The sequence below is a fragment of the Desmodus rotundus genome, chromosome 3 (assembly GCF_022682495.2).
Source record: "Desmodus rotundus isolate HL8 chromosome 3, HLdesRot8A.1, whole genome shotgun sequence".
Taxonomy (NCBI): Eukaryota; Metazoa; Chordata; class Mammalia; order Chiroptera; family Phyllostomidae; genus Desmodus; species Desmodus rotundus.
Window position 1 is genome coordinate 15,568,100 of NC_071389.1, and position 27,156 is coordinate 15,595,255.

At 52.3% G+C, this 27,156-nt stretch overlaps 1 protein-coding gene across 5 annotated transcripts in view; it reads left to right on the top strand.

Annotated features, from left to right (window-relative positions):
- The window catches only part of MAN1C1 (mannosidase alpha class 1C member 1), a 128,997-nt gene that overhangs the window by 80,151 nt on the left and 21,690 nt on the right, over nucleotides 1-27,156 (top strand). For 3 of the 5 annotated variants that reach the window (XM_045190689.3, XM_045190690.3, XM_045190691.3), the window contains exons 3-6: nucleotides 15,147-15,262; nucleotides 17,489-17,569; nucleotides 20,021-20,149; nucleotides 23,019-23,113. In XM_045190689.3, the coding sequence (XP_045046624.1) occupies nucleotides 15,147-15,262; nucleotides 17,489-17,569; nucleotides 20,021-20,149; nucleotides 23,019-23,113 (421 nt within the window). The remainder of the gene's footprint in view (nucleotides 1-15,146; nucleotides 15,263-17,488; nucleotides 17,570-20,020; nucleotides 20,150-23,018; nucleotides 23,114-27,156) is intronic. The other 2 variants (XM_045190692.3, XM_024554399.4) reach the window with 1 other exon arrangement.

Here is a 27,156-nt window from a genome sequence, read left to right on the forward strand (position 1 = left end):
CTAGCTAGCACTGGCAAGCAAGGCATTGGGCAGAGGTGAGCGAGCATGGGAGGTGGAGAGGCCAGTGTCTGAGAACAGGGCAGTGGGGCCATGAGCATAGGACTATGTGGCCTTGCCCCTGACTTTAGGCTTCAGAGGCTGGGGTTGGGGCATTCTCCACCCCTTGCCCCAAGATGTGAAAGAGGGAACCCCCTCAGCAAAAGGACACATAATGACCATGGCCCTGTTAGAGATGCTGATACCCAGATCCCGCTCTGCATGCTACATATTGCTCAGGCCTTCCTCCTGTCTTCCTATGGGGTCTCAGCACCAATCCTGGGCTGGGAGTGTGGGACTGCTTTGGAATGGGGTGCAGACTGAGCCTCACCACTAATGCAGGCTTCCATCCTGAGCCCCTGTTCCCTGCCAGACTGTCTGGCAGAGCACTCAACCACACGAAGTTCTCAGATCTCCAAAGGCAGTGAGGGTGTGCCCTGAGCGCCGAGCCTGGCACAAGGGCCCCAGAGCAGGAGAATGTGGGGGCTGTGCAGACAAGACAAAGTTTTGATAACAGTGTCTACCTGACCTGTCTGAAAAATCAGGCATGCATCTTCCTGGCAGGGCATGCAATTTCCTGTTAATGAGTTGTGAGAGGCTGGAACAAGTCACCAGGGAAGCTCCCAGGGGAGCCACTAAGAGATGGAGGCCAGGCCCCAGTCTTCAATGCCAGAGGACTCAGTTATATGGAGAACATCTCTGCAGAGGTGTGGAACTAAAACCTGGAGTGAGAGTCTCCAGTCTGGGTCAGAATCTGCTGGTGGATCTCAACCCCTTGCTTCTCTAAGCCCTGGGCTGCACTCCCCCTGCCTCAGCAAGGGCTGGGCAAAGCCTCCTCTGCTTCAGGCTCTTGGAGAGACCTAAGCCGGTAACACTGCAATGAATGGCATCTCTGTGGTACTTCCTTGCTTGCAAAGCATTGCTCACATTTGTTGTTTGGGGCCTTCACATAAATATGAGTTAGAGAAACTGAGGCTCAGGTGAAATAACATGCCCAAGGTCATTCTGTTTAGTGGGTGTATTTATTTAAGATAATGCTCGCTGCTGTGGCAGATAATCCCAGAGGTCTCAGTGGATTGAGAAAACAGACCTTTCTTTCTTGCCCAGTTGGTGGGAGGAAAAGGGAGTCTGCTTCTTGCGGTCACTCAGGGACCCAGGGTGACGGAGGCTCCATCATCTTCAGAGTATGGATCCCACAGCTGGTGCTGCCGGACCAGGCACCAAAGAGGTGTATGTAACTTATGCCCACTTTCCACTGGCCAGAACTCGGTCATAGGACCCCATCTACGAGCAAAGAGGGGTGAAGTGCCGTTCCTAGCTGGGCAGCAGTTTCCCCACAACAGCTCTGCCCTGAGGAAGGGGAGCATGGGCTCTCCTGGTCATAGCAAAGGGCGTTTTCCTCAAACAAAAGCTGGGGATCCTGGATCAGAGTTTGATTGGGGGGGTCACTTAGAAGTCAACAAACCCCCAACATGGACTGAGACCTGGAAGAAGACACAGGTGTCCCTGATCCTTGGAGGAGCCTGGGTTGCAGCCTCCTTTTCTACAGCCACCCCATTACTCCTCAGTTAGCTTCTAATCCACACAGCTGCTCACGGGCTGGCCCTGCCAACACACCTCGATGACTCCCATCGCCCTCTCCGTGAGGTCCAAGCTCCTTAGCCTGGCATTCACAGACCTTCCCAGCTTAGCTTGCAGCATTCCTTCCCTCATCCATCTTCCCACATGTCCTGCGCTCCTCCTCCCTGACCAGTGTCTTACCACAGGGCCTTCGCTGGAATGTTCTCCTTCTAGCTCTCCCACCTGCAGACTCCTTGTCCTTTCTGATCCAAATCAAAGGTCATCTGTGAGGCCTCCTTCAGCAGAGCTAGCTGCGTAGCCAGCATTGAATGAGAGTTTGCTAAATACCAGGCTCTGCATGAAAGGCTTTGTATGAATTTACTCATTCATAACCTCCCGAGCCTATGAGATGGGCATCCTATTTTATGGAAAAGTCTCTGAGCGATACAGGAATTTGTGCAGTCCCACAGGTAGTGTAGACAAATTCCAAACCCAGGTTTGTGTGCTCACAGCTGAGACTTAACCACTGCGTAAACTTCAGCCTTTTATCATCAGCACCTGTCACAATGCATCGTCACTATTTGTTTACTGAATAGTTTGCTGTGAATTTGCTGTTTTTCCAAGAAAGCAGGAGCATACTCCTCGAGGGCAGAAGTCACAGATGACCCATCCTGGAATCTTCCTCACCAAGGCCTGGGTGGCGATTTTCTCTCAAATAAGTCCCTCGCCCTCCCAAAACCAGAACTAGAAATTCCTCAGATTATCATCTGTCACAATTCCCCTTCCCCTCCCTGCTTGCCTGTCAGTTTTTGGAAGTTAACCTGAAATGATTTGAAAATGATCTGAGAGGCGCAGACTGGCCTTTTCTGTGCATGATTAAGGACGATGGCTTTTTAATGATTTGAGCAGTGCCTTCCGCGGACTGACGGAAATGGATTACCATAAATTTCTGAACACCGTGACGCCAAAATCAGATATTTTTTTTTCCATTTTCTCAGTTGTCCTCTCAAACCTTTGCTGAGAATGATAAATACTCGGGGCTTTAATTGTTCAGTCGCGTGAGGGTGGCGCCTCCCTAGTTCCTAGGACTGCTCTCACTGGGAAAACCTTGAAAGGCTTCTGGGGTTCGATCTTCAGGAAATTGAACTGTGTGTTTTCTCTGAAGCAGAGAGAGCTGTCTCCTGGGCTGTGACACATTTGCTGCATTTGTGAATTGCTTTGGCCCCGAGATCTAAAACAGGTGGTTCTCACCTAGGAAGCATGCTCAGGGCTGTCCCACAGGGGTTGAGGAGTGGGCGGGCTTAGCAAGTAGGGTGGGGGCCTCTCCCTGCTCAACACCTTCCACCGCCTGCTCCTCCGTTCTGCCAGACTCTGTGCCTCATCCAACCAGCCTACGCCTTCAAGATAGGTATTACCAGTCCCTTTAGACAGCTGCACACTCACGGCTCAGAGAGGTCAAGTTACTTGGTTGTGCTCACACAGCTGGCAATATGCAAAGCAAGACTTGAACATTTTAACCAGAACCACTCTTACTGCTACCTCTAAAAAAAGCAAATTAAATTGAATTAAAGGTGACTCATAGGCATCCCCAGCAGCCCATTTATATTTAAAGACCAAAAAAAAACCCTTCCCTGTGCCCCTTCTAGTGCCAGTCTCTGTAGTAATATGCACATCTGCCATTATCCCCATTTCACATATGAGGATGTGGAGGCTCCCATCCTCAACATCCTCATCTGGGTGAAATAGCTAACCAGAGGTCACACGGCTAGGAATAACCAAGGTAAGATTTCATACTACAACTACCTGACTCCAAAATAACTTCCTACCCCATTCTCTGTGGGAAATAAAAATCTGTCCCGGCGGGGGTGGCACTTGTCTAGACTGTTTGTGTCACGGGCCAGGCTCCTGCAGGAAGAGACACCCACCTCTTCTCAGGCAGTTCCTGCTACTTCAGGCCATTGCCCTGGCGCAAAGGTAGGAGGAACTGCCAGGCTCCTTGAACCTGGCCAAGTTCCCTGCTATCACACAGGAGTGGGATGTCACAGCGAGGAAGCACAGAGCCTCCCCAGCAGACAGCCTGGGTTAAATCCTGGCTTCCCTATTCATCAACCTTAGGAAATTTACATGACCTCTCTAAGGCTCAGTTTCTCCGTCTGTAAAACAGGGACACTACTCACACCCCTCATGAGGTTGTTGGGAGGCTTAAAAGAGGCGCTGCCTGTAGGGCGCTCAGCAGCGCGTGCCTGTCTCCACTCACACTGACAGCTGATACTAGCACACCCACTGAGGCCTGCCATGGGGGCTCGTCGTGGGGCTGCGTCCACTATGTGATCTCTAACCCTCGGAATAGTTGTGCAAGGTGGAGTTGTTCCCACTATACAGATGAGGAAACTGAGGCAGCTAGGAAGTGTGACTCCAGGGCTCAGCCCTCACTGCTGTCCCACTCCCTGCAGCTCGTCTATCCCAGTGACTGCAAAGACCCCCTGCTGGGGCTCAGTCCTGTACCAGGTTCTCCTGGCACTGACTCTGCCATCTCTTTGTTTCTTGGGTTGAATAGGGCCTCTTTGATTTTCTTTCTTTTCCCCTTTCCAATAATCATCATTCATTTCATTATCAGAGCCACGCATCTGCGCCTCTTGGCTCTGGCCCACAGGCTGTTTTTGCCAGGATCAATGCAGAGCTCTGTGTGGCCACACTGTATATCCAAGATGGCATTGTGGCCCTGCGCCTGTGGACCTGGGTGGTCCCGGTGCCGTCAGAGGACAGCTGGGGTCTCCCCTGATAGGGCTGAGGTGAGGCAACTGGCTGATGCTGCCCTGTGCTCCGGGTCAGTTTTTCTTGTTCCCGGACTGATAAACATTTGCCTTCAAAGGGTGTCGGTGCACAGGCCCAGGTGCTCCCTGCCTCCCTCCTTCCCTCCATAGGTCACTAGTAGGCACTCACCAACCCAGATCCACAGGCCCCTGAATTACCCCACGTGCGGTCCTCACTGGGACATTCTTCACACAACAGCCAGAGGATCATTTTCAAACACCAGTCAGAACAAGTTTCTGAGCCACCCCTATAGCCCCCTCCCCACCCTCCATGTGCCCTCTTTCTCACTGCCCGTGACTCGCCTCTGCTCCACAGCCACATCCAGACTTTCCCACCTCGGGCTGTTCCGTTTGCTGTGCATTCTGCCTGACACGCTCCTGTCGCCTCTCTTTCCTCCTGTGCTTCCTTCAGGAGGCAGTGCTGCGCCTGCCCCCACTCCTGGCCTTGGCTACCGTGTGCTCTCTTTTCCTTTATCATACACATTACTTTGTCACCAGATGTCATCTGTGTGACACCTGATTGGCGTCTCTCTGCCCCACTAGGCCAGCAGCTCTTTGAGGGTGGGGACCAGGACTGTCAGTCCCCCATGGTGCTCTAGCACCGGGCACATCCTGTGCACTCAAAACTATGTTTGGGTGAATAAATAAATCTTGAGCAAGTGACTCAATTCCTTGAAGCCTCAATCTTCATCTGTAAAAGAGGGACAATAATAGAGTTGCCATGAGGTATAAAAAACAAGGAATGTGTGACACATGTAGCATAATGCTTGGCACAAAGCAAGTATTTGGAGAATTTCGTATTCCACAAGCAAACCTTTGTGGGGGTGTCTGCCCTGGGCCAGAACCTTGGAGTTGATCTTGGCCCCCAGTGCCTCACCCCACATAGGAGCCGCCTCTGGCAAGGGGCCCCCGGCAGTCAGGGAGGCTTCCCCACCGAGGTATGAGGCGGTGGGAGGAGGGTGCCCAGCCCTCTTTGTTCAGCAGATCCCAGCGACACCTGGACTCTGCAGGGCCTGTGCCGGCTTAGAGCAGCCAGGCTGAGATTAGGTCCTAAAGACACTCCCTGCCCGGGGTGGACTTGAGAAACGACACAGGAATGACCCAGATTACTATGGTGAAAGTTCAAGACCAGTTCGCTTAATAAAAGAGTTAGAGGAAGAAGACCTCTGGTCCGGGTGGGAGAATCAGAGATGTCTTCATGGTTACCAAAGAAACAGCATTTTCTCTAGGACTTAAAATAGATGTGTGGGTTAGGACGTGTATGGGGACATTTTGGGTTAAAGAAGGGCATTTGAAGCAGAGGGAAGAGCTTGAGCAAAGGGCTGGAAGGCTAGAAAGAGTGGACCACACAGAACCACTAGTCTAGCTGGAGTATTTAAAACATGAAAAGACTATTAAGAAATAGGGCTGGAAGGGCATTATATCAGTCAGCTGTTTCCAAAATAACTCATGCGCTAAATTACCCCGCAGTGAGTGGCAGACAGCAGTGAGCACTTATTTCTCGTTTGGCTGCAGAGGGGCTGGAGTTGGGTTTATCTAGGTTCTGCCCAGTGGGGTCCAGGTCTGCTTCACCTACCTCTCATCCCTCTTGGACCAATGGCCATTTGAGACATGGCCTTCTCATGATGAAAAGCAGGAATGCAGCAGGGCAAGCCCAACCATGCAAGTGTATTTCAAACCTCTGTTCCGGTCATGCCCACTAATCCCATTGGCAAGTCTCACAGCCAAGCCTAAAGTCAAGGGCAGAGTTTAATTCCCACCCAACATAAGGCCAAAGCAAGTTACGTGGACAAGACCAAGGTTGATGGGCCAGGGATGTTTACCCCTCCCTCAGAGGTGGAGACAGAGAACTGAGCAAGCATCTGATTTACAGGAAGGTAAAAGCCAGGTAGGAGCCAGAGTACGGAGCAACTCTGGGTCTGCCCTTAGGAGCTGCTCAAAGCAGCAGTTGTATTTTAGTGTCTCTTGGGGTAAGCAGCTAAGGGTCCTGGATTTTGCTCTTCTCCCCACTGAGGCAAGCAGTGGGTATAAAATGCTGCAGTACCTGCCCAGCTTGGTCTTGCCTTCCTGGTGGCTCACGCCTCCTGCCTGTCTGGCACAAAGGCTGTGTCATCCTTCCTGCTGAGCCAAGGGTCTGTGAAGGATCCGCAGATCTGGTGTGGATCTTTGCCAGCCCTGGTGTGGCTTCCTCTGCTGGAACTGAGCCTTATGATAACAGCCCCAAGCATTGGGCACCTACTGTGTGCTGGGTGTCTGCTGAATGCTTTTTGTATACATTTGTCTGAACTGGAGACCACATTGTCCCATTTTTCTGAGGCCCAGAGAGGTCAAGTCAGTTGCCCAAGATCACTCACCTGGGAAGGGACGAAGAGGGGATTAGAACCACACCTACAAGATCCAGTGGTCCCAAAGGTGGTATCTGGTTACAGCTCTGCCCTGAGCTGCTGAGCCTCTGTGTGATTTTGGAAAATCACTGCAGTACCCAGGGCTCCCCTGTCTCCATCTTCCTTATCTTCTCTCAGAGATGTTCTGAGATAAAAAGCCGTGCAGAGCTTGATCCACAGCTCCGTCAGAGTTTTTCAATACAAGTTTCCAGGTCAGGCAGCACCCCTAACTCTTATTTAAAAACAATAAACCATTAACATTTTAAAAAACAAACACAGTTTTCCAATGGAGCCCTGTCCAGGAAACCGGTTCGGTGAACCATGTCTGGCCATTTGTCACAGTGAACCTCATGCAGCAGGAGACCACGGCAAGCATTCTCCAGCTGGCTGTGGCAGCAGAGTGTGGCATCTGTTTGGGGAAGGTGGAGGAGCCATTAGCTTTACCAGGGCCCTGATGTCTGCAGCCACCCATCCTGTCCCTCCAACAGTGTTTTCCTTGGAAAGCTGAGCACCGCTGCGTGTGGTGTGTCTGAGGCCAAGAGGCCTGTTAATTATTTGGAGATCCTAGGAAAGCGCTGTGGGCATTGGCACTAGCTGTGCATTCATTCAACGGTTATTTGTTCCCACCTTCTCTGTGCTTGGCCTGGGGTTGGGTGCCGGGGTCTCTGGTCAGAGTCAGACCCAGACACTGCCCCCTGGGCCTCCCAGATGTATGTAAGCACGGACGTATGAGGTAATGTGGGCAGTGCTATGACAGAGCCACCTGCATCAAAGCAGAACAGGCTTGCAAAGAGGTCAGGTTTGCTTGGTGGCTCAGGAACATCTTGAGCAAAGACTCAACATTTGAGCCAAGGCCAGAACGATGAGTAAGTATTTAGCAAGCCGGCTCAGAAAAGGAAGGCATTCGGGCATAGGAATTCACATCAGCAGACACTCGAGAGCTTTTGGGGAGCTGCTAGTGTCCCGATGTGGGTAGAGCATCACATGCAGAGAGAGCAGTGGAGAGGTGGGGCCTGAGAGGCTGCCAAGGCAAAGACTGCAGGCACCCTGCATGCTACGCCCAGGACTTTGAACTTGGAGAAGAGGGGGCATTGACTGCTTTTAAAGAGGGGAATGACCTGGTTAGATCTGATCATTTTTTATTAATCAACCTCTACTAAGAGCATTCTATTGGGTTCCAGGAATAGTTCCCAAAAATAGACCATTAGTCCTTCCAGAGGCTCCAAGAAACCTTTGCCTGGAAAAAGCCTCTGAACACAACTTTATGTGACCCAGCAAATAGCCATTGTGGGAGGATTCAAGAAAAATTCCTACTGGAGGAAAAACAAAAAACCCAGACCTGATAGAAATGTAGAGGTCCTAAACCCTACAAAGAGTTCATGCAGCCAGGAGACCTCACCATACAAGACGACGTGGTTTTAAACAGTGTACCCTGGGGTAGTCGGGATATCGCTTTAATTAATCTTCCTAGAAACCCAGTGGCAGAACATTCCAGTTGCCACTGCTGCATAACAAATTACTCCAAAACGTAGTGGTTCAGAACACTCACTTTATTATGCTCACAGATGTGGTGAGTCAGGAATTCAGAAAGGAGACCACAGGGACAGCTTGTCTCTCCCCCACTGTGTATGGGCCCTCGGCTGGAAAGGCTGCAGGTGGAGGGGGACTTGATGGCTGAACCCTTTTCATGCACATGTGTGGAATTGATGCTGGCTGTTGGCTAGGAGCTCAGACGGGCTGTCAGTCAGAAAACATACGCGCGGCCTCTCCATATGTTCTGTCTTCGTGGGATACCTTGGGCTTCCCCGCAGTATAGTGGCCGGTTCCAAGAGACAGCGTTCCAAGAGACAGATGGTGGAAACTGCCAGTTTCTTAAGGTCTGGGCCTGAAACATAGCACATGATCCTTCTGCTCCGTTCTGTTGTTCCAGGTAAACACACAGGTCCACCCAGGTTCGAGGAGAGGAGCCCTGGGAGGAGTTCCTCCTGTGGGGTGGGATGTATGTAGCAGCCATCTTTGGGAAGTACACCCTGCCACTCAGCCACACTGGTTTCTTTGGAAGCCGAGAAAAACATTTGTGTTGTTTCTTTACAGATTAAGAAGTCCCTGTGGATTACATCATCAAATTAAATGCAGCCATTAGTGTATGGCTGTGGGGATACTGCAGTAATAGGCTACGCCTTGGGTGATTTTTTTCATTCCAAACATTCTTCCTAGAGTTTGTATTGCCCAGCCTGATCCATTTTTCTTTGCTAACATAAAATCACATTTTAAAAAAACCTTATCATCATGAATATAGCAGAATCAGGAGAGGACACACCACAGTCCAGCAGGGCAGGGTGGTGCCTGGCCAGGCAGGCCTTAGAGAGGAGGTTACAGGGGCTGAGGGTCCAGTCTCTGTAGAGACTGACACACACATGACCGATAGCTTTGCACAGGACAACGGTGCCAGGTAGTCCTGGATGTGGTCACTGCAGATACCCGCACAGTGGGCTCAGTTTATTCAACTGACACATTTACCTTTAATGCCTCTGGGGGCCAGGCACTGAGAGATGTGAGTGAGCCACAGCCCCCTCGAAGGATCTCCCAGGGGGAGGGGACCCTGTACTCCCAATTCTTCTCTGGCACCTATGATGGGCTGGAAAGTGTTCTAAGCAGTGGAGGAAAGCCAGGAACAAAGCCAAGCTCTTCCCCCAGCAGCCGATGCTCTGGCAGGGCAGGACAGTAAACCGGGAAGCAGATCCATGTGCGGCATCCCTGGGATAAAAGCCCTGAAGAAAAACAAAGAGGGTAGGGAAGATCAAGGGGGTGTTAGTTCAGTGGAATGGTCCCATGTGCCAAGGCCTGGGGAGGGCACAGGCTTGGAGGCTTCAGGAGCAGTGTGCGGCTGGAGTGGAGGATGAGAGGCCAGGTAGGGGGAGAGGAAGCCAGGGCCAGGTAGCAGGCCTCGAGCCTGACGGGACCATGGGAGGGTTTTGAGCAGAGAAGTCGCATGATATGACTTGCATTTTTAAAGGTGGTAGCAGGAGAAGGTGAGAAGTGGGCAGAGTCTGGAAATAGTGAAGATAGAGCCACCAGAATTTGTGGCAGGACAGCGTGTGGGAGCAAGTCAGGGTTTGGGGCCATAGCTCTTTGGAGGAGGGGGTTGGCATTAACTGAGGTAGGAAGACTGTGGGAGGAGCAGGTTTGGAAGGAAGAGCTGAATTTGCTTTCAGACAAGTTGAATGTGAGATGCGCATGGAGCTCCATGTGGAAATGTAAGTGGGGAGTTGTCAGATAGGTGAGCCTGGGTTTGGGGACAAGGTCCTGGCTGAAGATTTAAATCCTGGAATCATCAGCCTGTGGAGGGTATTTAAGCTGTGAGGCCACACAAAATCACTAAGGAATGGAGGAGGACAGAAAAGAGAAAGGGCACAAATCAGAGCCTTGGACACCCCAAGTCTTTAGAGGTCTAGAGATGAGGAAGAACCTGCAAAGGATGCTGCAAAGAAGCAGTCACGGAGTTAGAAGGGGGAGCAAGAGGAAGAGTGGTATCCTGAAGGCCAAGATCCAACAGAGAGCAAGCGTGATGCCCGATGCCCACTGCCCCCACCCTGACCCCTGCCTTCCCACTTCCACTCTCAGACGTTTCCTGAGCCCGGAGATGACTGATGCTGACTAGGGACCTGTTATTAGGGAAGGACAGGAGCGAGTAAATTGATGATTCCTTCATGTGTGATAAGAATGACGCAGCACTTTTGCTACAGATGGGGGCAGACAAAGTGGGGGCACCCACTCAGTTTGGCCCCGGAGGGGCTGGGGAACAGTTCCATGGAGAAGAGTCGGAGAGGGTGAGACTTCATGTGGACCACGGGGTGGAGACCACAACAGCTTCACAGGCACGGAGGCATTTGGGTGGGCTCTAGATTCCCGCAGAGAAAGTGGAACAGGAAGGCAATTCCTAGCAGTTTGTAGAAGTGTCACAGAGAATGGTGGGTGGCCCGTTTGGGTTAGGGTCCCTGGACTTTGGGATTGCTTGGAGATAAGAGGGGAAGAAGTGTGCCTGGCTCAGTGGATTGAGTGCCAGCCCGAGAACCGAAGGGTCACCAGTTCGATTCCCAGTTGGGGCGTGTGCCAGGTCCCCAGTAGGGGGACGTGTGGGAGGCAGCCACACATTGGTGTTTCTCTTCCTCTCTTTCTCCCTCCCTCCCCCTCTCTCTAAAGATAAATAAATAAAATCTTTTTTTTTTAAAAAGTGTGAGAGAGGCAGTGGGCACCTTTGACCTCAAGGAGGCAAAGCCCCACAGTTCAGGGTGGGAGTGGTAGGTACCTAAAAGAGAGACCAAGAAATTGCTATAGGAATTTTCTGGGCAGGAAGAGGTTGGCTGACTGGAATCAGGGAAGGCTGCCAAAGGGAGGCGGACTTTGAAGAATGTGTGGGCTTTGAGTATGCCCAGATGCACAGAGAAGCTTTCTTGGCAGAGGAGACCATACATGCAAAGGTATGGAGGCAGGAGCTTGCAATGTGTCCAGGAAGCAGAGCCTGATGGAAGCAGAGCCAGATCCTTTGGAGTCAGACCCAAAAAGTTTCACCCCCTTATTACGTGGGTACTGGGAAGCCATTGCAGGTTCCTGAGCTGTGGCGGGACCTAGTGGGATCTGCTTTTAGGTAGGCAGGTCAGGCAGCAATGTACAGGGTGAATTGGAAGAAAAGGGAAGGGGTCCTGGAGGTAGGAAGATGCCCAGACAGGTGTACACCCACAGCAGAGGTGGTGATGAGTTCAGCAGCAGACACAGGTGGAACCCATGTGACCCTTTTCCTTGAAGTTGGGCCAAGGGTTTTGCAAATCGCAGTCTCATGACCACACCACCCTGCAGGGTGGGCAGAGGCTAGTATGCAGAAATGTCAAAACACTTCAGTGGCCCCAGAGGAATTTGTGTAGGGACTGCCTAGGGCCAGTTGGGAGCCAGGAGGACCACACTTCTATTTATCAGCTTAACCTCATGTGTACTCCACATCCTGTGTACTTTCTACCCACTGCCCCCATTTAACCCTCCCTGCAGCCTTATGAGGTAGGCCTTACCGTTGTCCCCACTTTGCAGATGAGGACCATGGCGCTCAGGGAGTGACACTGACTTGCCCCAGCACACAGCTAGTATGTGATGGAGCCGTTTTGGACCCATCTCCCTGGCTAGGCCAGTGTCTCTAAGTTTACTAAGGGACCACAGAAATAACCAATGAACGGATTTGTCAAGTTCTGTGCTAGGCACATACAGATGTCTTTATCAGATGTATCTGGGCTAAGCATGTACATGACACACGTATCTAGGCTCAGAAACCTGCAGTGGCTCCTCAGTACCCTCCTCCAGTGGTCCTAACTTCATTTACAGATGAGAACTTTGGCACTTAGAGCAGACACGTTGCTGGCCCAAATTGGGGTTTGAACCCAGAGCATTGTTCTTTTAACACCTCACTGCCTCCTGCCGGGCAGGAAAGGGCACAGGGGTCCTCCGTGAACAGCAAGCATTCAGAGCTGGAGCTGAGGGAGGGGGCCAACCTGAAACCTACCCCAGGCTCAGGCCCAGTCCAAGCCGGCTGCCTGACTTTTGTGCCCTGTTGGCTCTTTGCATATGAATTATGGGCCTGCTTACTGAATGGGATGTATCTCTTCTCCTCGGAAAGCTGCCCAAGCCACCACAGGTGCAAACAGAGTTGAATTCGGGATAGAGCCTTCTCTGCTGCCCAGCCTGGCCTCTGGGCAACCTCTGGCCTGGAATGAAAGGTTTTTCAATAAGTGCCTTGCTGGCCCGCAGCCCAGCTGTGTGGTAGGTGGGTATGAGGGAGAGAGATCAACCAAGAGATGGATTCAGGAACCTGAGAGCAGGGGCAGAACCTTGCCAACAATCTCTTAGCAAGCTGCCTTCTCAGCCCGTGCCTCTGGGGGGTTGGGGAAGGAGAGCTGGTCATGAGGAGCCCTGGCTGCCCTCCCAGCCCAGCCAAGGCCCTGGGGACTCTGGGCGAAGGCTCAGCCTAGAGAAAGCAGGTCCCACGGGGTGAAAACACCAGGCAGCCCAGGGCAAGAATCAGAAATCAGATACTCTGGGCCACCTCTCTCTCGGCCTTGAAGAATGGACAGGGCACAGTGTGGGTTTCGCTTCAAGCCTTCCCCACTAGATCAGCCTCCTGCCCCTGCAGGGGTGAGGCAGGGTCAGCAATCAGATCTGAACTTGTTTTCACAGGGAGCTGAAAGGCACCCTTGTCATGGAAAATACATCACACTTGCCTGGGGCTGGGGCTCCCCCCTTCCCTTGTTCTAAAGTCTAATCTCAGGCCATCCCAGCCCTAATCGGAGGCCCTCATAAAAATCAGGTTTAGGGCCCTGTGGTATAACAGCTGGGGGTCTTGGCTTCAGAGCAGGCACTCTATGGCCTGACATGTCTTGGTTCTGTCCGTGTGTGGCACATCAGTGTCCCCATGCCTGAGCACCTCAAGAGGGTAAAGAGTTCCTCTGAGTCATGTTTTGCCTTTGACACCTGCAGAGGAAGCAGCTGGGATAGACCAGGAAAGGATCAACTTTATTTGGCTTTGGGTATGTTTTCCTACAATATTCTTCAGCATGGGAGGCATTGACATTTCTAGAAATTCACTTCAACCCACAGATCGAAGCCCTCCCAGAACAGTGACTCTGGATTGAGAAGCCTCTCATTTCCCTAGCCCTCCCCTCCTTCTGGAAATGGATTCTTTAACCTCCAGCCTTATCTTTCCCCCAATTTCATCCTGCTCTTCCTCCAGACATTTCCCAGACGGTGCCCTTTTTCAGACCTAGCCCTGACTGGTGAGGCGGTTAAGTGTCTGAGTTTCAGAAGGGTTCTCTCTTACAGAGCCACACAAGTGAACAGTTGGGGAAGCACTAATTAAGGAGATTAGGTGCTGATTTAGTGCAGCAGTGCCCACAAAGCTGTGCTTGAGACTCCGGTGGGGCTCAGAGCTGCCAGGAAGCTCTAGGGTTCCACAGAGGGAAGTGGGGCCTGCGATTCTCAGTGCTTTGAGCCACTTGCACAGAGGACATTGAAGGAACAATTACTTCTCATAAGCTGCCCTCTGGTCCCTAAAGGAAATTACTGCTGCCTGCAGTGACACTAGTAGGTAGTTTTAAGAAGTAGATGGGAGGCAGCAGCCACCTCTTCCAGGAAGCCCTCCAGAAGACACCAGATTATCTTTTTTCCCTTCCTCCCTCAGTCTTCTACGCTTCAGTTCCTGTTTGTGCCACATAGGGAGCTCTTCCTCATCACTCTTCTGTCCAGTTTCTGGTGTGGAAAACTCATTTTTGCACAGTTTTCTTAGCCTACTCCCAGGACAAGAGTTAAAGGCCCAGTGGCAGGGCCGGGCCTCAGAGCTCATGCTTGTGAACTCACTGTCTAGAGCAAAAGTAGCTATGAAAATCTTTGCTTTGTGCATGTGTGTGGTTTCTCTGCCCAAACTTTTTTACATTCTTTTTTTAAAACAGAAATAAATTTCCTACGGATCGAATTATAAAAATAATTCATGAGCAAAGACATCAGAAAGCACCTGTAATCCCAGTCCTGGGAGCTAACCACTGAATCATGTCCTGCCAGACTTAGCTCTGTGCAGATACATCCACATTTGAGATACAATGAAGAAATTATACTGTGCTTTTAATTTTTTTCTTTTGCAATCTACTTTTAATTTCACAGATCCCGTAGATATGTCCCCAATAACAAACACAAGTGAGGTCTATCTCACTTGTGTGGATTGCCGCGTAGTATTTTATTTTATATGTGAGCCACAATTTATATAACTAATCCCCTATTGTTGGGCCTGGAGTTTTTTTCCCCCCGACTTTTCCCCATTATATATGACGCTGCAATAAATACCTTTCTAAATAGATATTTATGAGCATCTTTATGGGGTTTTTCTTAGAATGAAATAAAGAATGGAGCTGAAGAGCCTGGAGCACTGGCACATTTGTTAAGACTGTGTAAGCCACGTGCCAGTTCACCCCTACCCCAGCATCGCAGAAAAGCAGTGGGTGCCCAACTGGCACTGACGCTGGACCTGCTGGCAGATACGAGTGACCCCAGGTCTGGGGGGGGGTGCTCAGCCCATGAACTTGGTCTCCCCACGCCAGCCGCCTGCTCTTTATTGCCCTGAGGAGGAAGCAGCCCCAGGGGGAAACTGGGTCCTTGGCTCACCTTCAAAGGTTGGTGGGGCTGGAGCCTCCTTAGATTGTTCCTGGGCCAGCCTTGTCCCTGGAGCCTGCCCAGGCATTTAGAGGGGTCTGGGTGGCTTGTGTGGCTGGATGGAGGGGACAAGAATGAGCCTGGGTCACACCTTCAATCTTCTGTACTGCAGGAGGCCTTAACGGAGCGACAGTCATTGACTCCCTTGACACCCTCTACCTCATGGAGCTAAGAGAGGAATTCCAGGAGGCCAAGGCCTGGGTTGAAGAGAACTTCCACCTGAATGTGGTGAGTCAGAGCCCCTCCGGATGTTAGAGCCAGTAGCAGCTGGAGAGGTCAGCAGCCAGCTCCACCCTGTCATCTCTGAGACCCAGACGTGTGGAGGCTCTGGCCCCAAGCTGCCTAGCCAGGGCAGTCCAACCATGGCTGTTCCTTCCCTGCCCTGGGGTGCCAGGCATGTTGCTCACACCCAGGAAGACCCCTCTAGGACTGAATCTGGCAAACAGCAACAGGAGAAGGGACTCTGTGGAGTGGAGAAGTGGCTTATCAGAGCTGCTGTAACCTGGAGCCGCCCCCACCCCTCCGCCCCTGTGCTGCCCTCCTGAGACAGATGAGACGCCCATGACCAGGTCTGAACCAGCCTTGAAGGCATCCCTGGTCAGGGACCAGAGCCTGGGGAGGAGATGGTAATGTCTCTGGATGGCCCAAAAGCCGTAAATACCAGCCCCCACCCCCAATAATCTCCCAGCCCAGACGGAAGTAATGGAGCCATACCAGAGGCCTGTGCTCAGCATGGGGAGAGGCTGTTTAGACCGATTTAGGGAGCAAGAAATGGAGACAGATGGGAGGGGGGAGGGGGTTACATCAAAACACACTGCAGGGTTCCATCTGGGGCTCTCTGAGTGACAGGTCCTGGTGTGAACGGGGACAGCTCCTGCAGCTCCTGGCAGAATTGAGGCCAATGTCAGTGCAGAATGGGGAGAGAGACAGACTGAGCGAAGTATGGGAAAGCAGCACTATAGAAGCGTTTCCCTGGCACGGACACACAGCCTGGTCATTTACCCTCCCTGCGCCTTAGTTTCCCCAACCTTCAGATGGGTATTACACAATAGCAAAAATACTGGTGCCTAATGCACAGGCTTGTGAGCTTTAACCATCACAGAGGGTTGTAAAGAGCATTTCATAAAACCATAAAGTCCGATACAGATTTAAGTGGTGCCATTATCATCATCATCATCATCATCATCATCATCATGACTATTTTGAAGCTTGTTATGACTTCTGATGGTCTGTGTGGGGTGAGGAGTTTAGAATCCCATTTCCTACGGATCGAATGGAAGAAAGGCAGAGGCGGGAGAAGGGCAGTGTCTTCATAGTCCCACCTTGTCCCTCTGCAGATGGTGGGGAGAGAGTGGGCATCAGGAAGCTGCCTGAGGAGCCAGGTGTTAGCAGGGCTAAGGCAGCCTGGGGACATTCAGGCAAACTGGGGCAGGTTAGGGAGTGTCCCTGGAGGAAAGCAAGACATGGTCAGTCCCCCTCTCTGAGCCTTGGCTTTCTCATCTGAAAAATGGGAATGATGACATCTGTGAGCACTGGAAGAGTGGCTTTGCAAGTGCTCAGTCAAGGGAAAAGCCCTCCCAGATAAGGGGATGATCACTGCCCTTGTCAGTTATAGAAGACCGTGGCACTGGAAGGGTGCCAGGGCGAGTCCAGGAGCAGGGGAGGCCGCGCTGGCACTGGACAGGCACCTCACCCGCACGGCTCAGCCTCTCACATCTGCCCTGCTCGGTAAGAAGGGATTGGGCACAGGAAAGGCTGAATATCTTGCCAAAGTCCCAAAGCCAAGTAAGCGGCTCAGGTGGGGTTTTTACCCAGATCTGGTCCTTAGCTTGATGCCCAGCACCCCATGATTTACAGACCACAATTCAGAGAGGAAGTAACAGTGATTGGGGCAAGGTTGGGCGTGCCCTGAGGCCTGAAGAGCTGAGGCAGAGAAATTGCTGGTTACCTACCAACAGCTGCTTGGCCCTCCCCCCTCTCAGTCTTGGACCTGCCCTGTCTGCCCCAGAACCTCCTTTGAGAACCTTCCTCTTGCCCTGTCACTCCAAGAAAGGGCCACACCATCCTGCTGCTAAGCCGAGGTGGCCAGAACAGAGCAAGATTTGCTTGCCCTCAGGCTAAGCTTCAGCCAGCAGCTCCCTGTGGGTTCTTAAGCTCCTTGGAGAGCAGCCAGACATAACTTTGCTCCAATGGCCTTGGGCAAGGGCTGGGGAGGGAAGCCGAACCCAGTGTTTATTTGGAGTGTTGTAAATGTGCAGTGGCTGCCAGGTGGGTGCTTTTTGCTCTGAAAACCACCACTGAGCATCCAGGGAACAAGCCCAGGTGTGGCCAGATCAACAGGGTGGGTGGGTTTCAGTGGTGGTGTGACCTGTCTCAAGGGCCTACCCACCCCGGGGAGCCCTGCAGGCATCTCAAAGTGTCCCCACTGCCCTCCCCCTTCTTTCTGCCCTGCAGAGCGGAGAAGCATCTTTGTTTGAGGTGAACATCCGGTACATCGGAGGACTCCTCTCAGCCTTCTACCTGACAGGAGAGGAGGTGAGTTGGTACTTCTAGGTCCTGGATGGTCAGGCTGGAAAGGGTTTGGGAAAACAACCCATCCCACCCCCCCATTTCACCAATGAGGAAACAGGGATCCAGGAGGATTTGCCCAGGGCCACCCATGTCCCCCACCTCCATGGTGCCACCTGCAGCCTCTTTTGCCTCTTCTGTCTGATGCTTCTAGTCTCCTGCCCGGGTGAGCCCACCTGGCTCCACATGTGGTAGTAAATTCTCTAAGGGCAACGACTGGGACTGCTTACCATCCATGCAGCTCCTCGCAGGACGTGCAGCGACACCTGGGCTCGGTGTGGACTCGCGGAGCTGCTGGTTGGCTACTGCTGGTTCTCAGGACTGAAGAAGCCGAAAGCATTGTTTCACCATTTCCACCTAGGGCCCCTTGGCTTTGCTCAGTACTCCACAACCACCCCTGCCCTCCCCTTCTGGGCCGGACACCGGCTCCAGGTCTTAGGGCAGGAGGTAGGGGCATGGGGCAGCCACAGGTTGTAAGTACCGGGCCTCAGCCCAGGTGCACTGCGCTAGCTTCCAGAAGGAGGGCCGTAGGCACAGTACCTCATTCTCATACCACACCTGCCTGTGGCCTTCAGCAAGGCCCTCCTTCCATCCCTGGGCCTCACTTCCTTCCCCACCATGGGGTCCTCGTTGGGTTAAAATCCCCCACTGGGTTAAAGTCTTGTCAAGTGGGGTAGGAAGAAAAGGATCTGGCCCCAGGGCTGCATTGTCAGAGAACTTTCACAGCCACAGAATTCTGTGCAAGTGGGAGGCTTCTCCTCCACTCCCCCCACTGTGAGCACCTGGGAAAGCACAGCCTGAGTATCCGCCAGTGAGGCTGGTCAGGTCCCCAGGTATCGGTCAGCTGTGTTTCCTAGTACTTAGAAGGTCCCCTAGGCAGTGTGACCTCTGCCCTGGGGCTGGACCCCTCTGCATGGGCCTATCCTTTCCCCAAACTCCCCCCTCTGTCCATCCAGAGATGAACAATTATGCCTGTTGGGTGGGGGGCAGGGCATGGAGATGAGGCCAGCAAGCAGGAGAAAGGTCCTGAGTCTGAGAGGCGGTTCCATTCCCTTCCATTTAAGGCGCACGGGCTCAAGTCAAGAGTTTAGAGGCAACAGGCATGCAACTTTACCTCTCCAGTCACTTTAGGCCTCTCCCCATCAAGCATAAGCTCCTCAGCAGAGATTACTGCTTATACCAATCTGTCCCCGAATAATTGTAGATGGGACCCCTCTGCTTTGGCCCTTTGAGCCAAGGCCTGAATTTCATTTGAAGACCCCAGGACAGAAGATGACACATGGAACAGAAAAGGGCTTTCATGTCTTCACGGGTACTTGCCCACCTCCTGTCGAGGTTGAGAGAGGTGGAGGTGGGTGCAGGGAAGGGGGCAGAGATACAGCGGGGCTTACAGGGGTCCCTGTGGGGCCAGCAGTTCAGGATGGAGCTGGTACTCCTCAGGCCTGCTTGTCCCTGGCCCCTCCTCTGAGGTGTGTGATTCTGAGAACTTGTCCTGAGGCCTCAGCTCCCTAGATGGGACCATGAACCTGGCTTTCCAGGATGCAGACCAGACTGTAGGATGTGAATAGGAGCACCTGTGACTTACAAATAGTGCAGAAGGACCAAGGAGAGGCCCCGGTGGCTCAGAATCCCTGAGCAGACAGGCTCCTGGGGTTAATGTGGCAGCCCCTGTCCTCCAGCCATGCCTTCATGGCCCCTCTCTGTCCCCAGCAGCTCCACGTGGCAGAGAAATTGGGCATGGGCACCATGTCCACAGTTCCTCAGACAGCCATGAAGTGGTGTTTTCACCCATTTGCAGGTGCAGAGCCTGAGACTTAGAAGTAAGTCCCTTGCTCAGGGCACGCAGTCTCTGAGGGCTGTTTTGGGTCAATGCATGACTCTGTGGCCTCTCTGCCATGGGCCCTCGTTCAGCCTGGCCCAGGGTCACCTTCCTCTCTGTCCTTGATCTGGCACACAGTGGGCATCCGTGGAGTCTTTCTTAAAATTTCCCATGAATATTTGTGAAACGAATGGTGAAGGGACCCCAGCCCCTTCCTGGGCCAAGGCCTTTCTTTGCTTCAGAGAGAACCTGTGGGGACAGAACCCCCTGCTGAGCAGCCGGCCCTGCCAAGACTCCCCCGAGGGGCTCAAGCACAGCCACAGCCTCACAGGTGACACTGGCAGCGCACTTTACAGTTTATGCAGCACATTCACTTACGTACATCCTCCCGAGGGATTTCTAGAAGAACTCTGCGAGGCAGCCGGGGCACATGTCACCATTCCATTACGCAGATGGGGCTCAGAGATAGTACCTGGCTTCCCCAAGGTCACAACGCTGCTAGGTGGGAAGGTCTGAACCTGGGCTCTGACTCCCAGTCCAGCACCGTTTCACTCTACAGAGTGTAATTCTTGCTGGTTTCTTTCATCTCTGTTCCCAAGCCAGGAGGCTACTGCCCATCGTTTACCATGGCTGCTGAGGCCTTTCTGTGCTCTGAAGGCAGCTTGTGTCCCGGAAAACAGCCACTTTGTAGCCCCACACCTTGGGCAAGCTGCCTTGCCGAGACTCAGGTTAGTCCCTCCCATATCTTCCCCACAGGGCTTGCGGAAGGGTTGAAGGTCATGTAAATAAGACTCCTGCCACACTGTGATATTGTGATTTACAATAAGAAATATGTATTTGGTCTTCGCCCTGTTTCTGGCATAGAGTTCCTAAAACCATTGAAATTTTCTAAGTGATGACAATGATAAAAGCGTCTTTTGTTATGTTCTTGAGGTGACTTTTGGACCCCACCTCGGATGGGAGCTGGTTGCCAGGAGAAATAGTCATGTGACTAGAATGTTGGAGCTTTCTGTCCCACCCCTGGCCTGCGAAGAGGGGAGAGGGGCTAGAGGATGAATCAGTAGCCAGTGGCCAGTGATTTCATCAATCCTGCTTCTATAATAAAGCCTCCATAAAACCCAAAAGCTTCTGGGCTGTGAGCAGGTGGAGATTTGGGAGATTGTCACACTTGGAGAGTGTGGAAGCCCCACGCCCTTTCCCTAGTCCTTGCCCTATGTCGCTCTCCATCTGGCTGTTCCTGAGTTATATTCTTTTATAATAAACTGGTAGTTCAGTAAGTAAAATGCTTCTCTGAGTTTGGTGAGCCGCTCTAGCAAATTAATCAAACCCAAGGAGGGGTTGGTGGGAATCTCTTATTTGTAACCACTCAGTCAGAAGTAACAAAAGCGCAGGTAACAACTTGCGCTTTTACTGGGCATCTGAAGAGGGGAGGGAGCAGTGTTGTAGGACTGACCCTAACCTGTGGGGCCTGCCGCCCTCTCCACTCGATAGTGTCGGAATCAAGATGAAGCCTTAAACCTGGAGCTGGTTTGAGAGCTGCTCGGTGGTGTGGCAGAACTTCCACACGGACTGGAATTGGGTTCAGAACACCTTGCACACCCACTCACTTCCAAGATGACAAGGAGGATCAGTGTTTGCTCCCCGTGGTCCCACTCTTGTCCACACACACTCACTCAGCATCCTCCCTGGGGTGGCTGAGACCCAGCCTACCAGCCGGCAGCAAGGCCTTCCGAAGCAGAACATGTGGAGTGCCGGCCGAGGAGAAAGAAGAGTTAGCTCAGGGTCCGCAGGGCAAAGGGCAGCCACACAGCAGCCTGGAGCTTCAGCCTTGGGTCCAGGTTCCTGTGGGCCCCTTTGCGCCCCTGGCTCAGCCTCCTCAGGAATCAGGATATCAGGGGCCTCCAATGAGAGCCCTTAGTTGTTGCTAAACCACTGGCTTCTGGGGTGTCAGGAGGACTTTGGAATCTGGATTCTAGACCAGCTCCCCAGGAATTCTGACATAGCCGGCCCCATGCCCACTTCTGGGACCCACGGTCTGGTATTGACATTATCATCTTCTTTTGCCCATCACTGCTGGGCCCCATGGGGTTCTTCCCCTCCTCCTTCCCATCCTGCCCCCTTCCTAAGCAAGGACCACACCCACCCTTCAGGGTCTCTAATGCACTTCCCACACTGTGTTTGAAACACCCCTCACTGCATTCCCCAAGCAGCCTCCTCAGCATTATTCACTTGCGCGTGCTGGGGTGCAGCGCACACAGACCACCAGCAGACCGGTCACCCTCAAGCTCCGGAAGTAAAAGGAAGCCTGTGTAGTCCCAACAGGCACCATTGCTTAGGGACTGGCATCCCATCTTTTAAAAGATAAATGATCTTTAATGTGGGTTTGTTTTTAGTATAAAAGTAGCCCAGAATATAGAGATAAGCCAAAAGAAGAAAATAAAAATCCTCCATGAGACTGATGTTAATATTTTGGTGATTCCACCCTTTCCCCCATGCCCATCTGTATGTAATTTTTACAAAAGCTGACTGACACTATTTTGACAATTTTTCTCTTAATACATTATGAACCCTTTCTTTGCTGTTAAATATTCTTCTACAGCATTATTTCAGTGCCTGCATGGTGTTCCTCCGCCTGGATAAGCCAACATTTAACCACTTCCCTATTGCTTGCTATTCAGAATATTCCCATTTTCTCCCCACTATTCTAAGCAATGCTGGAATAAGTAGCTGTGAGGTTAAATCTTTACAACATCCTCAATTATTTACTTCCTTAAAATAAATTCAATGAAGGAAACTGCTGAGTCAGAAGGTCACAGGTGATTTTTAATTAATCAGAAGTTTGACAGAGTCAGAGCCTGGGGCAGGGGCTCTGAGTCCTGGGGCCTCCTTGCTCAGGATAAGCCCTCCTCCTCCTCCACCTCCTCCTCCTCCTCCTCCTCCTCCCGTCTGTAAAATGGAAACAGTAGGCAGAATCCAGATGTGAAAGGGGAAAAGGCCCTTCCTTAGTTTACAGTGGGAAAGTGTTGCCCAAGGGAAGCCGGGGTTTGCACAGAACACAGAGGTGTCAAGCCGAGGACAGGGACTGGAACCGAGTGGGGGTCTGGGCTCCCAGTGCACTGCTCTTTATGTTCTGTACAAATGTGTTTCCCCGGAGCTCAGCCTGTGCCATGCTGGTCCCACGGGTGGGCAGGCAGGGACCCTGGTGACACACTGCCCTGACTGCTGCATCTTCCTACTGCTTACCCAAATCGCAGTTCTAACCATTGAGCCTTCATCATAGTCCTGACATCGTATTCAGTGTTTTATAGCTATGACCTCATTTTCATTCTTCCCAGTAACCCTCTGAGGAAGGCAATTTTGTCATTGTTTTATGACCAAGGAAACCAAGGCTCAGAGAGAGGTGCCCCACCTCAGACCACAGAGCCAGGCATTGGTGGAGCCAGGCTCGCATCCAGGCCTGTCCCTCCGCGGGGCCTAACGCAGTGCCCCTCCTGCTCTGGGTCCGGCACTGTTGTCGGGTTCATCCACCAGCAGCAGCTTCTTGCAGTGGCTGTACCCCACGCAGCCCAGGTTCACAATGCCCTTTGACCCTTCCAGGTGTTCCGCATAAAGGCCATCAAGCTCGGAGAGAAACTCCTGCCCGCCTTCAACACCCCCACAGGAATCCCAAAAGGTGTCGTGAACTTCAAAAGGTAGGAGACCTTCTGTTTCCCACTTGTGGCTTTGGCTGCACCTGCATGGAAACTGAGGCACAGGGAGAGGAATCACAGCCGGTCAGTGGCACAGTGAACATTGACCCTCACCAAGGGCTCTCCTGGGCTGGTGTTTGTCACCAGACCTGGTTCTTGGGGCTTAGGACACACAAGGCCCGATCTTCCAGGGGTAGGGAGGGGCAGCTGTCCCTCTGCGACTGTCCCACAGTGCTGCCATGACTCACGCCCTCCGGGTGTGCCCTCTGTCCCTAGCTAGGGTCAGGGACCAGTGAGGCACGCCATACCCTCCTGCCACGAGAAAGTGCCCAAAGCTTCTAAGGAGACATCTGCTCTGCCGACCCCCACCCGCAGGGCTGGGCCTCAGGAGCCCAGGGTCAGGCCCAGAGTGGCATCAGGGTGTCGAGCCCGCAGAGGCTCCAACTTGGAGGAGTACAGTGTGCAGCTGGCTGAGGTCACATCAGCCAGTAACTGACTGTTCCAGGACGTGAACCCGGGAGTTCCAACTCCGTTTCTAATAATAATGTTTATTGGAATTCTCCCCTCTATAAAAATAATAAATTCTCACTGCGGAACATGCAGATTATACTAAAAATATTGAATAAAACTAAAAAGTCACAGTGGTTTCACTAATGAAAGACTCGATTGGAAGTGTTCCTTTCTCCTGGCTCTGTTTTAAAACACTGATTTTTTTTTAAGATGCTCTTTTTTAAAAAGATTTTATTTATTTATTTTAGAGAGAGAGGAAAGAAAGGGAAAGAAACATCGATGCATGGTTGCCTCTCCCACGCCTGCAACAGGGGACCCGGCCCCACAACCCAGGCATGTGCCCTGACTGAACCAGCAACCCTTTGGTCTGCAGGCCGGCACTCAATCCACTGAGCCACACCAGCCAGGGCTAAAACACTGATGTTCATTGGTCGTGTTCATCACTTCCCCTCCTGATCTGTTGCTTAATTTGGTATGTGAACTAGAATCTCTCCGTGCAGTCACTAAGTCACAGAGCCAGAGTGACAGCCAGAGAAGGGTGGGACCAGCACTGCAGCTTGGTCCAGCTCACCTGTCCCCTCAGTGCTTCCCTTTCATGTGGCGGGAGCGTATTTACATCCACCCATTTTGCAGATGTGGCAACTAATACCAGAGAGGGGGAAGGACAGAGTTAAAGTCCAGACAACAAGTGGCCCGGCCAGCTTTAAGATACACTGGGGAGCATGAATCTTGCTCCTGGACACCCCGAATGTGCCCCCTGTTTTGCCTTCTCATTCTGTTCCCTCCCTGGGTTGCCCCTCACTCTCAACTTCCCTGGCCTTCAAAGCCCAGCTCAGAGGCCACCTTCGTCATTAAGCCAGAAGTGTCTTTGCCTCTCCTGGCCTCCGGGCACTTTATCTCCTTTCTCATGGCCCTTGTCACCCTCACCTTCATGTGTCCCCCAATCCCCGCCAGGGAGCTTCTCAACCGCAGGATCCATGTCCATTTCTTTGTTCCTTCAACAAGTATTCCTGCTAGACAGTGTGTATGGGATAAAAGATTAATAACAACATCGTTCCTGCCATTTATTGAGCAATAACTAAGTGCCTGGCATTATGCTATGGGTTTCCGTACACTGCCTCACCCAACTTCCTGCTCACAGCAACCCTTTCAGGGTAGGGATTTATATCATCCCCATTACTAAAGTAGAGTCTCAGAGAGCTAAGTAACTTGCCCAAGGTCTCATAGCTAATGGCAATGATGCTAAGATTTAAACCCATTTTATTAGGACTGATTGGAAAGCTCTGCTCTTATGACTCACCCTCAGACAGGAACCCTGCTGCCCCTGAACTTCATGGAGTGGACCCCTGGGGCACCCTGTAGAGGACACTCAGCTCTCTGGGGCCACCCTCAAGCCTTGAGCCCCTCCTATAACCCCAGACCCAGGAGGAAGGCTATAGTATTTCCACCACACCAGGCCTCCCCCTTCCACCAAGACAAGTGATTTCTTGTCTCAGGGTTCCCAATCCAAGGAGAGCTTCATCCAGCTGTCTGGGAGGGAAGGAGGACACTGGAGCGGAGGTGGGGGCCCTCGGCTGCCCCTCTGTCCTGGGGAGGTCCCACCCCTGTGTCAGCCTGAATTGCTTCAGCATCCTCTCTTGGGGCTCTCAGAGAAGAGGGGACTTGGCATCTCCACACACTGTCCCCTGTGTAGAAAGCATTCTTGGGGTACAACTTCACTTAACTCTCTGAGGGCCAGTGAAGGGCCCTCAGGACAGATAGAATCCCATTCTCAGTGCCAGGGTTGACTCCTCAGAACTGGACACTGGGATTCTGCTCAGATTCCTTTTCCACACACACCAACCCTAAAGAAACAGGACCAGCTGACGTGGAGCGGACGCACAAACACACAGTCTTCCCAGCTTCCTCTCCTGGGTCCAGCTTGCAGGGCCTCACTGCCCGGGGTCTGGGATAGGATCCTGGCTCAGGCATTCCTCCCTCCTCTGTGCGTGGCATTGTGAGCCCTACAAACCACAGTCCTGGCTGTCTGCATGACTCGTGCCCCTCAGAGTCCAGGCCCGATCAATTCAGGTCCTACCATTTCTAATTAAGAAAGCGCATTTATGCCCTGGCTGGTGTGGCTCAGGGGATTGAGCACCAGACGGTGAAGCAAAGGGTCTCTGGTTCAATTCCCAGTCAGGGCACATTCTTGGGTTGCGGGCCAGGTCCCCACTGGGGTGTACACAAGAGGCACCCACACATTGATGCTTCTCTTCCCCTTTTTCTCTCTCCCTTCTCCTCTCTCTAAAAATAAATAAAATCTTTAAAAAAAAAAAGCATTTATTTTGGGACTGTTTGCATGCTGCCGGTGCTGCACACACGTGTATGCATGTGCTGATTTCCTGGCAACACCCCTTTCCATTTTCTGGGTAAGAATCTGTTGCTAAAAGTGCCTCCCTGTTCCCCAGGGAGAACGTCAGGGATGTACGCAGCCTGAGTGGCTCTGACTCTGCTCTTTGGGGGTCCTGCTGGGGGAGCTGGGGGTCCTAGTTGCCCCTCCTGCTGGAGCCTACAGTCAGCCCTGTTCTGGGCAGGGCTGACTGTAGGCTCCAGCAGGAGGGGCAACTAGGCCCTGCCCCGAAACTGCGGGTCAGGAGGACCTTGAGGGGAGGTGGTCCCCGAGGAAGCTGGGCTGCTCCTCCTCCCTGATGGGTGGCAGACACAGGGGCAGCCGTGACCTGTGACCTGCAGGGACCACGGAGCTATCTGGGAGAGTGGCAGTGGCCAGTTCAAGGACCTCTGCAGCTGACTCACTCTCACACACAGATCACTCTGCGGCCACCCATCCCAATCATAAAGGCTCAGATACACAAGCTGTCCTTTGTCACACACACTCTCATATCCACACATACATGTGCATGCTCACACACAGATGTGCATTTACATGTGCATACACACACCGGTGGACACATCTCAGTAACTGCTACTGTTTACTGAGTGTTCATTGGGTGCCAGGCTCGCTGTGAGCACGTGACACGGATCCTGTCTTTTCAGTCACATCACCCACACGGATCCCATTTTACCAGTGAGGAAACGAGGCTCAGAGGAGTGAGGTGTCTTACTCAAGGTCACATAGCACAAGGCGAAGTTAGAATCAGATTCCAGGTCCTGCTCCAAGTTAACGATTACGCACAGGGACACACGCACAGAAGCTTCTGCAGGGCTGGGGAGAGGCCTTGTGGAGCAACCCCTCCCACTGCAGGAGCGAACCCAGGCTCCTGGCCCCCTTGCGGACTCCAAAGCCTAGGAGGGGAGTGCAGGGCAGAGCTTCCATCCACTCATTGCCTCGTAGGGCTGACCAGAGGCCCTCCGGTCTCTGGATGCTGCCCAGAGAAGAGGCATTTGGGCTTTGGATTTAGATTCAGCCCTGCCAGCCCCTTGTCTTACTGTGTGGCCTTGGAGAACAGTGTCTTCCCCTCTCTGAGCCTGAGTATCTTCACCTGTGAAGGACCATGGTATCTATCCTGCGAAGTTGGATGTCAAGTTAAAATAAGACA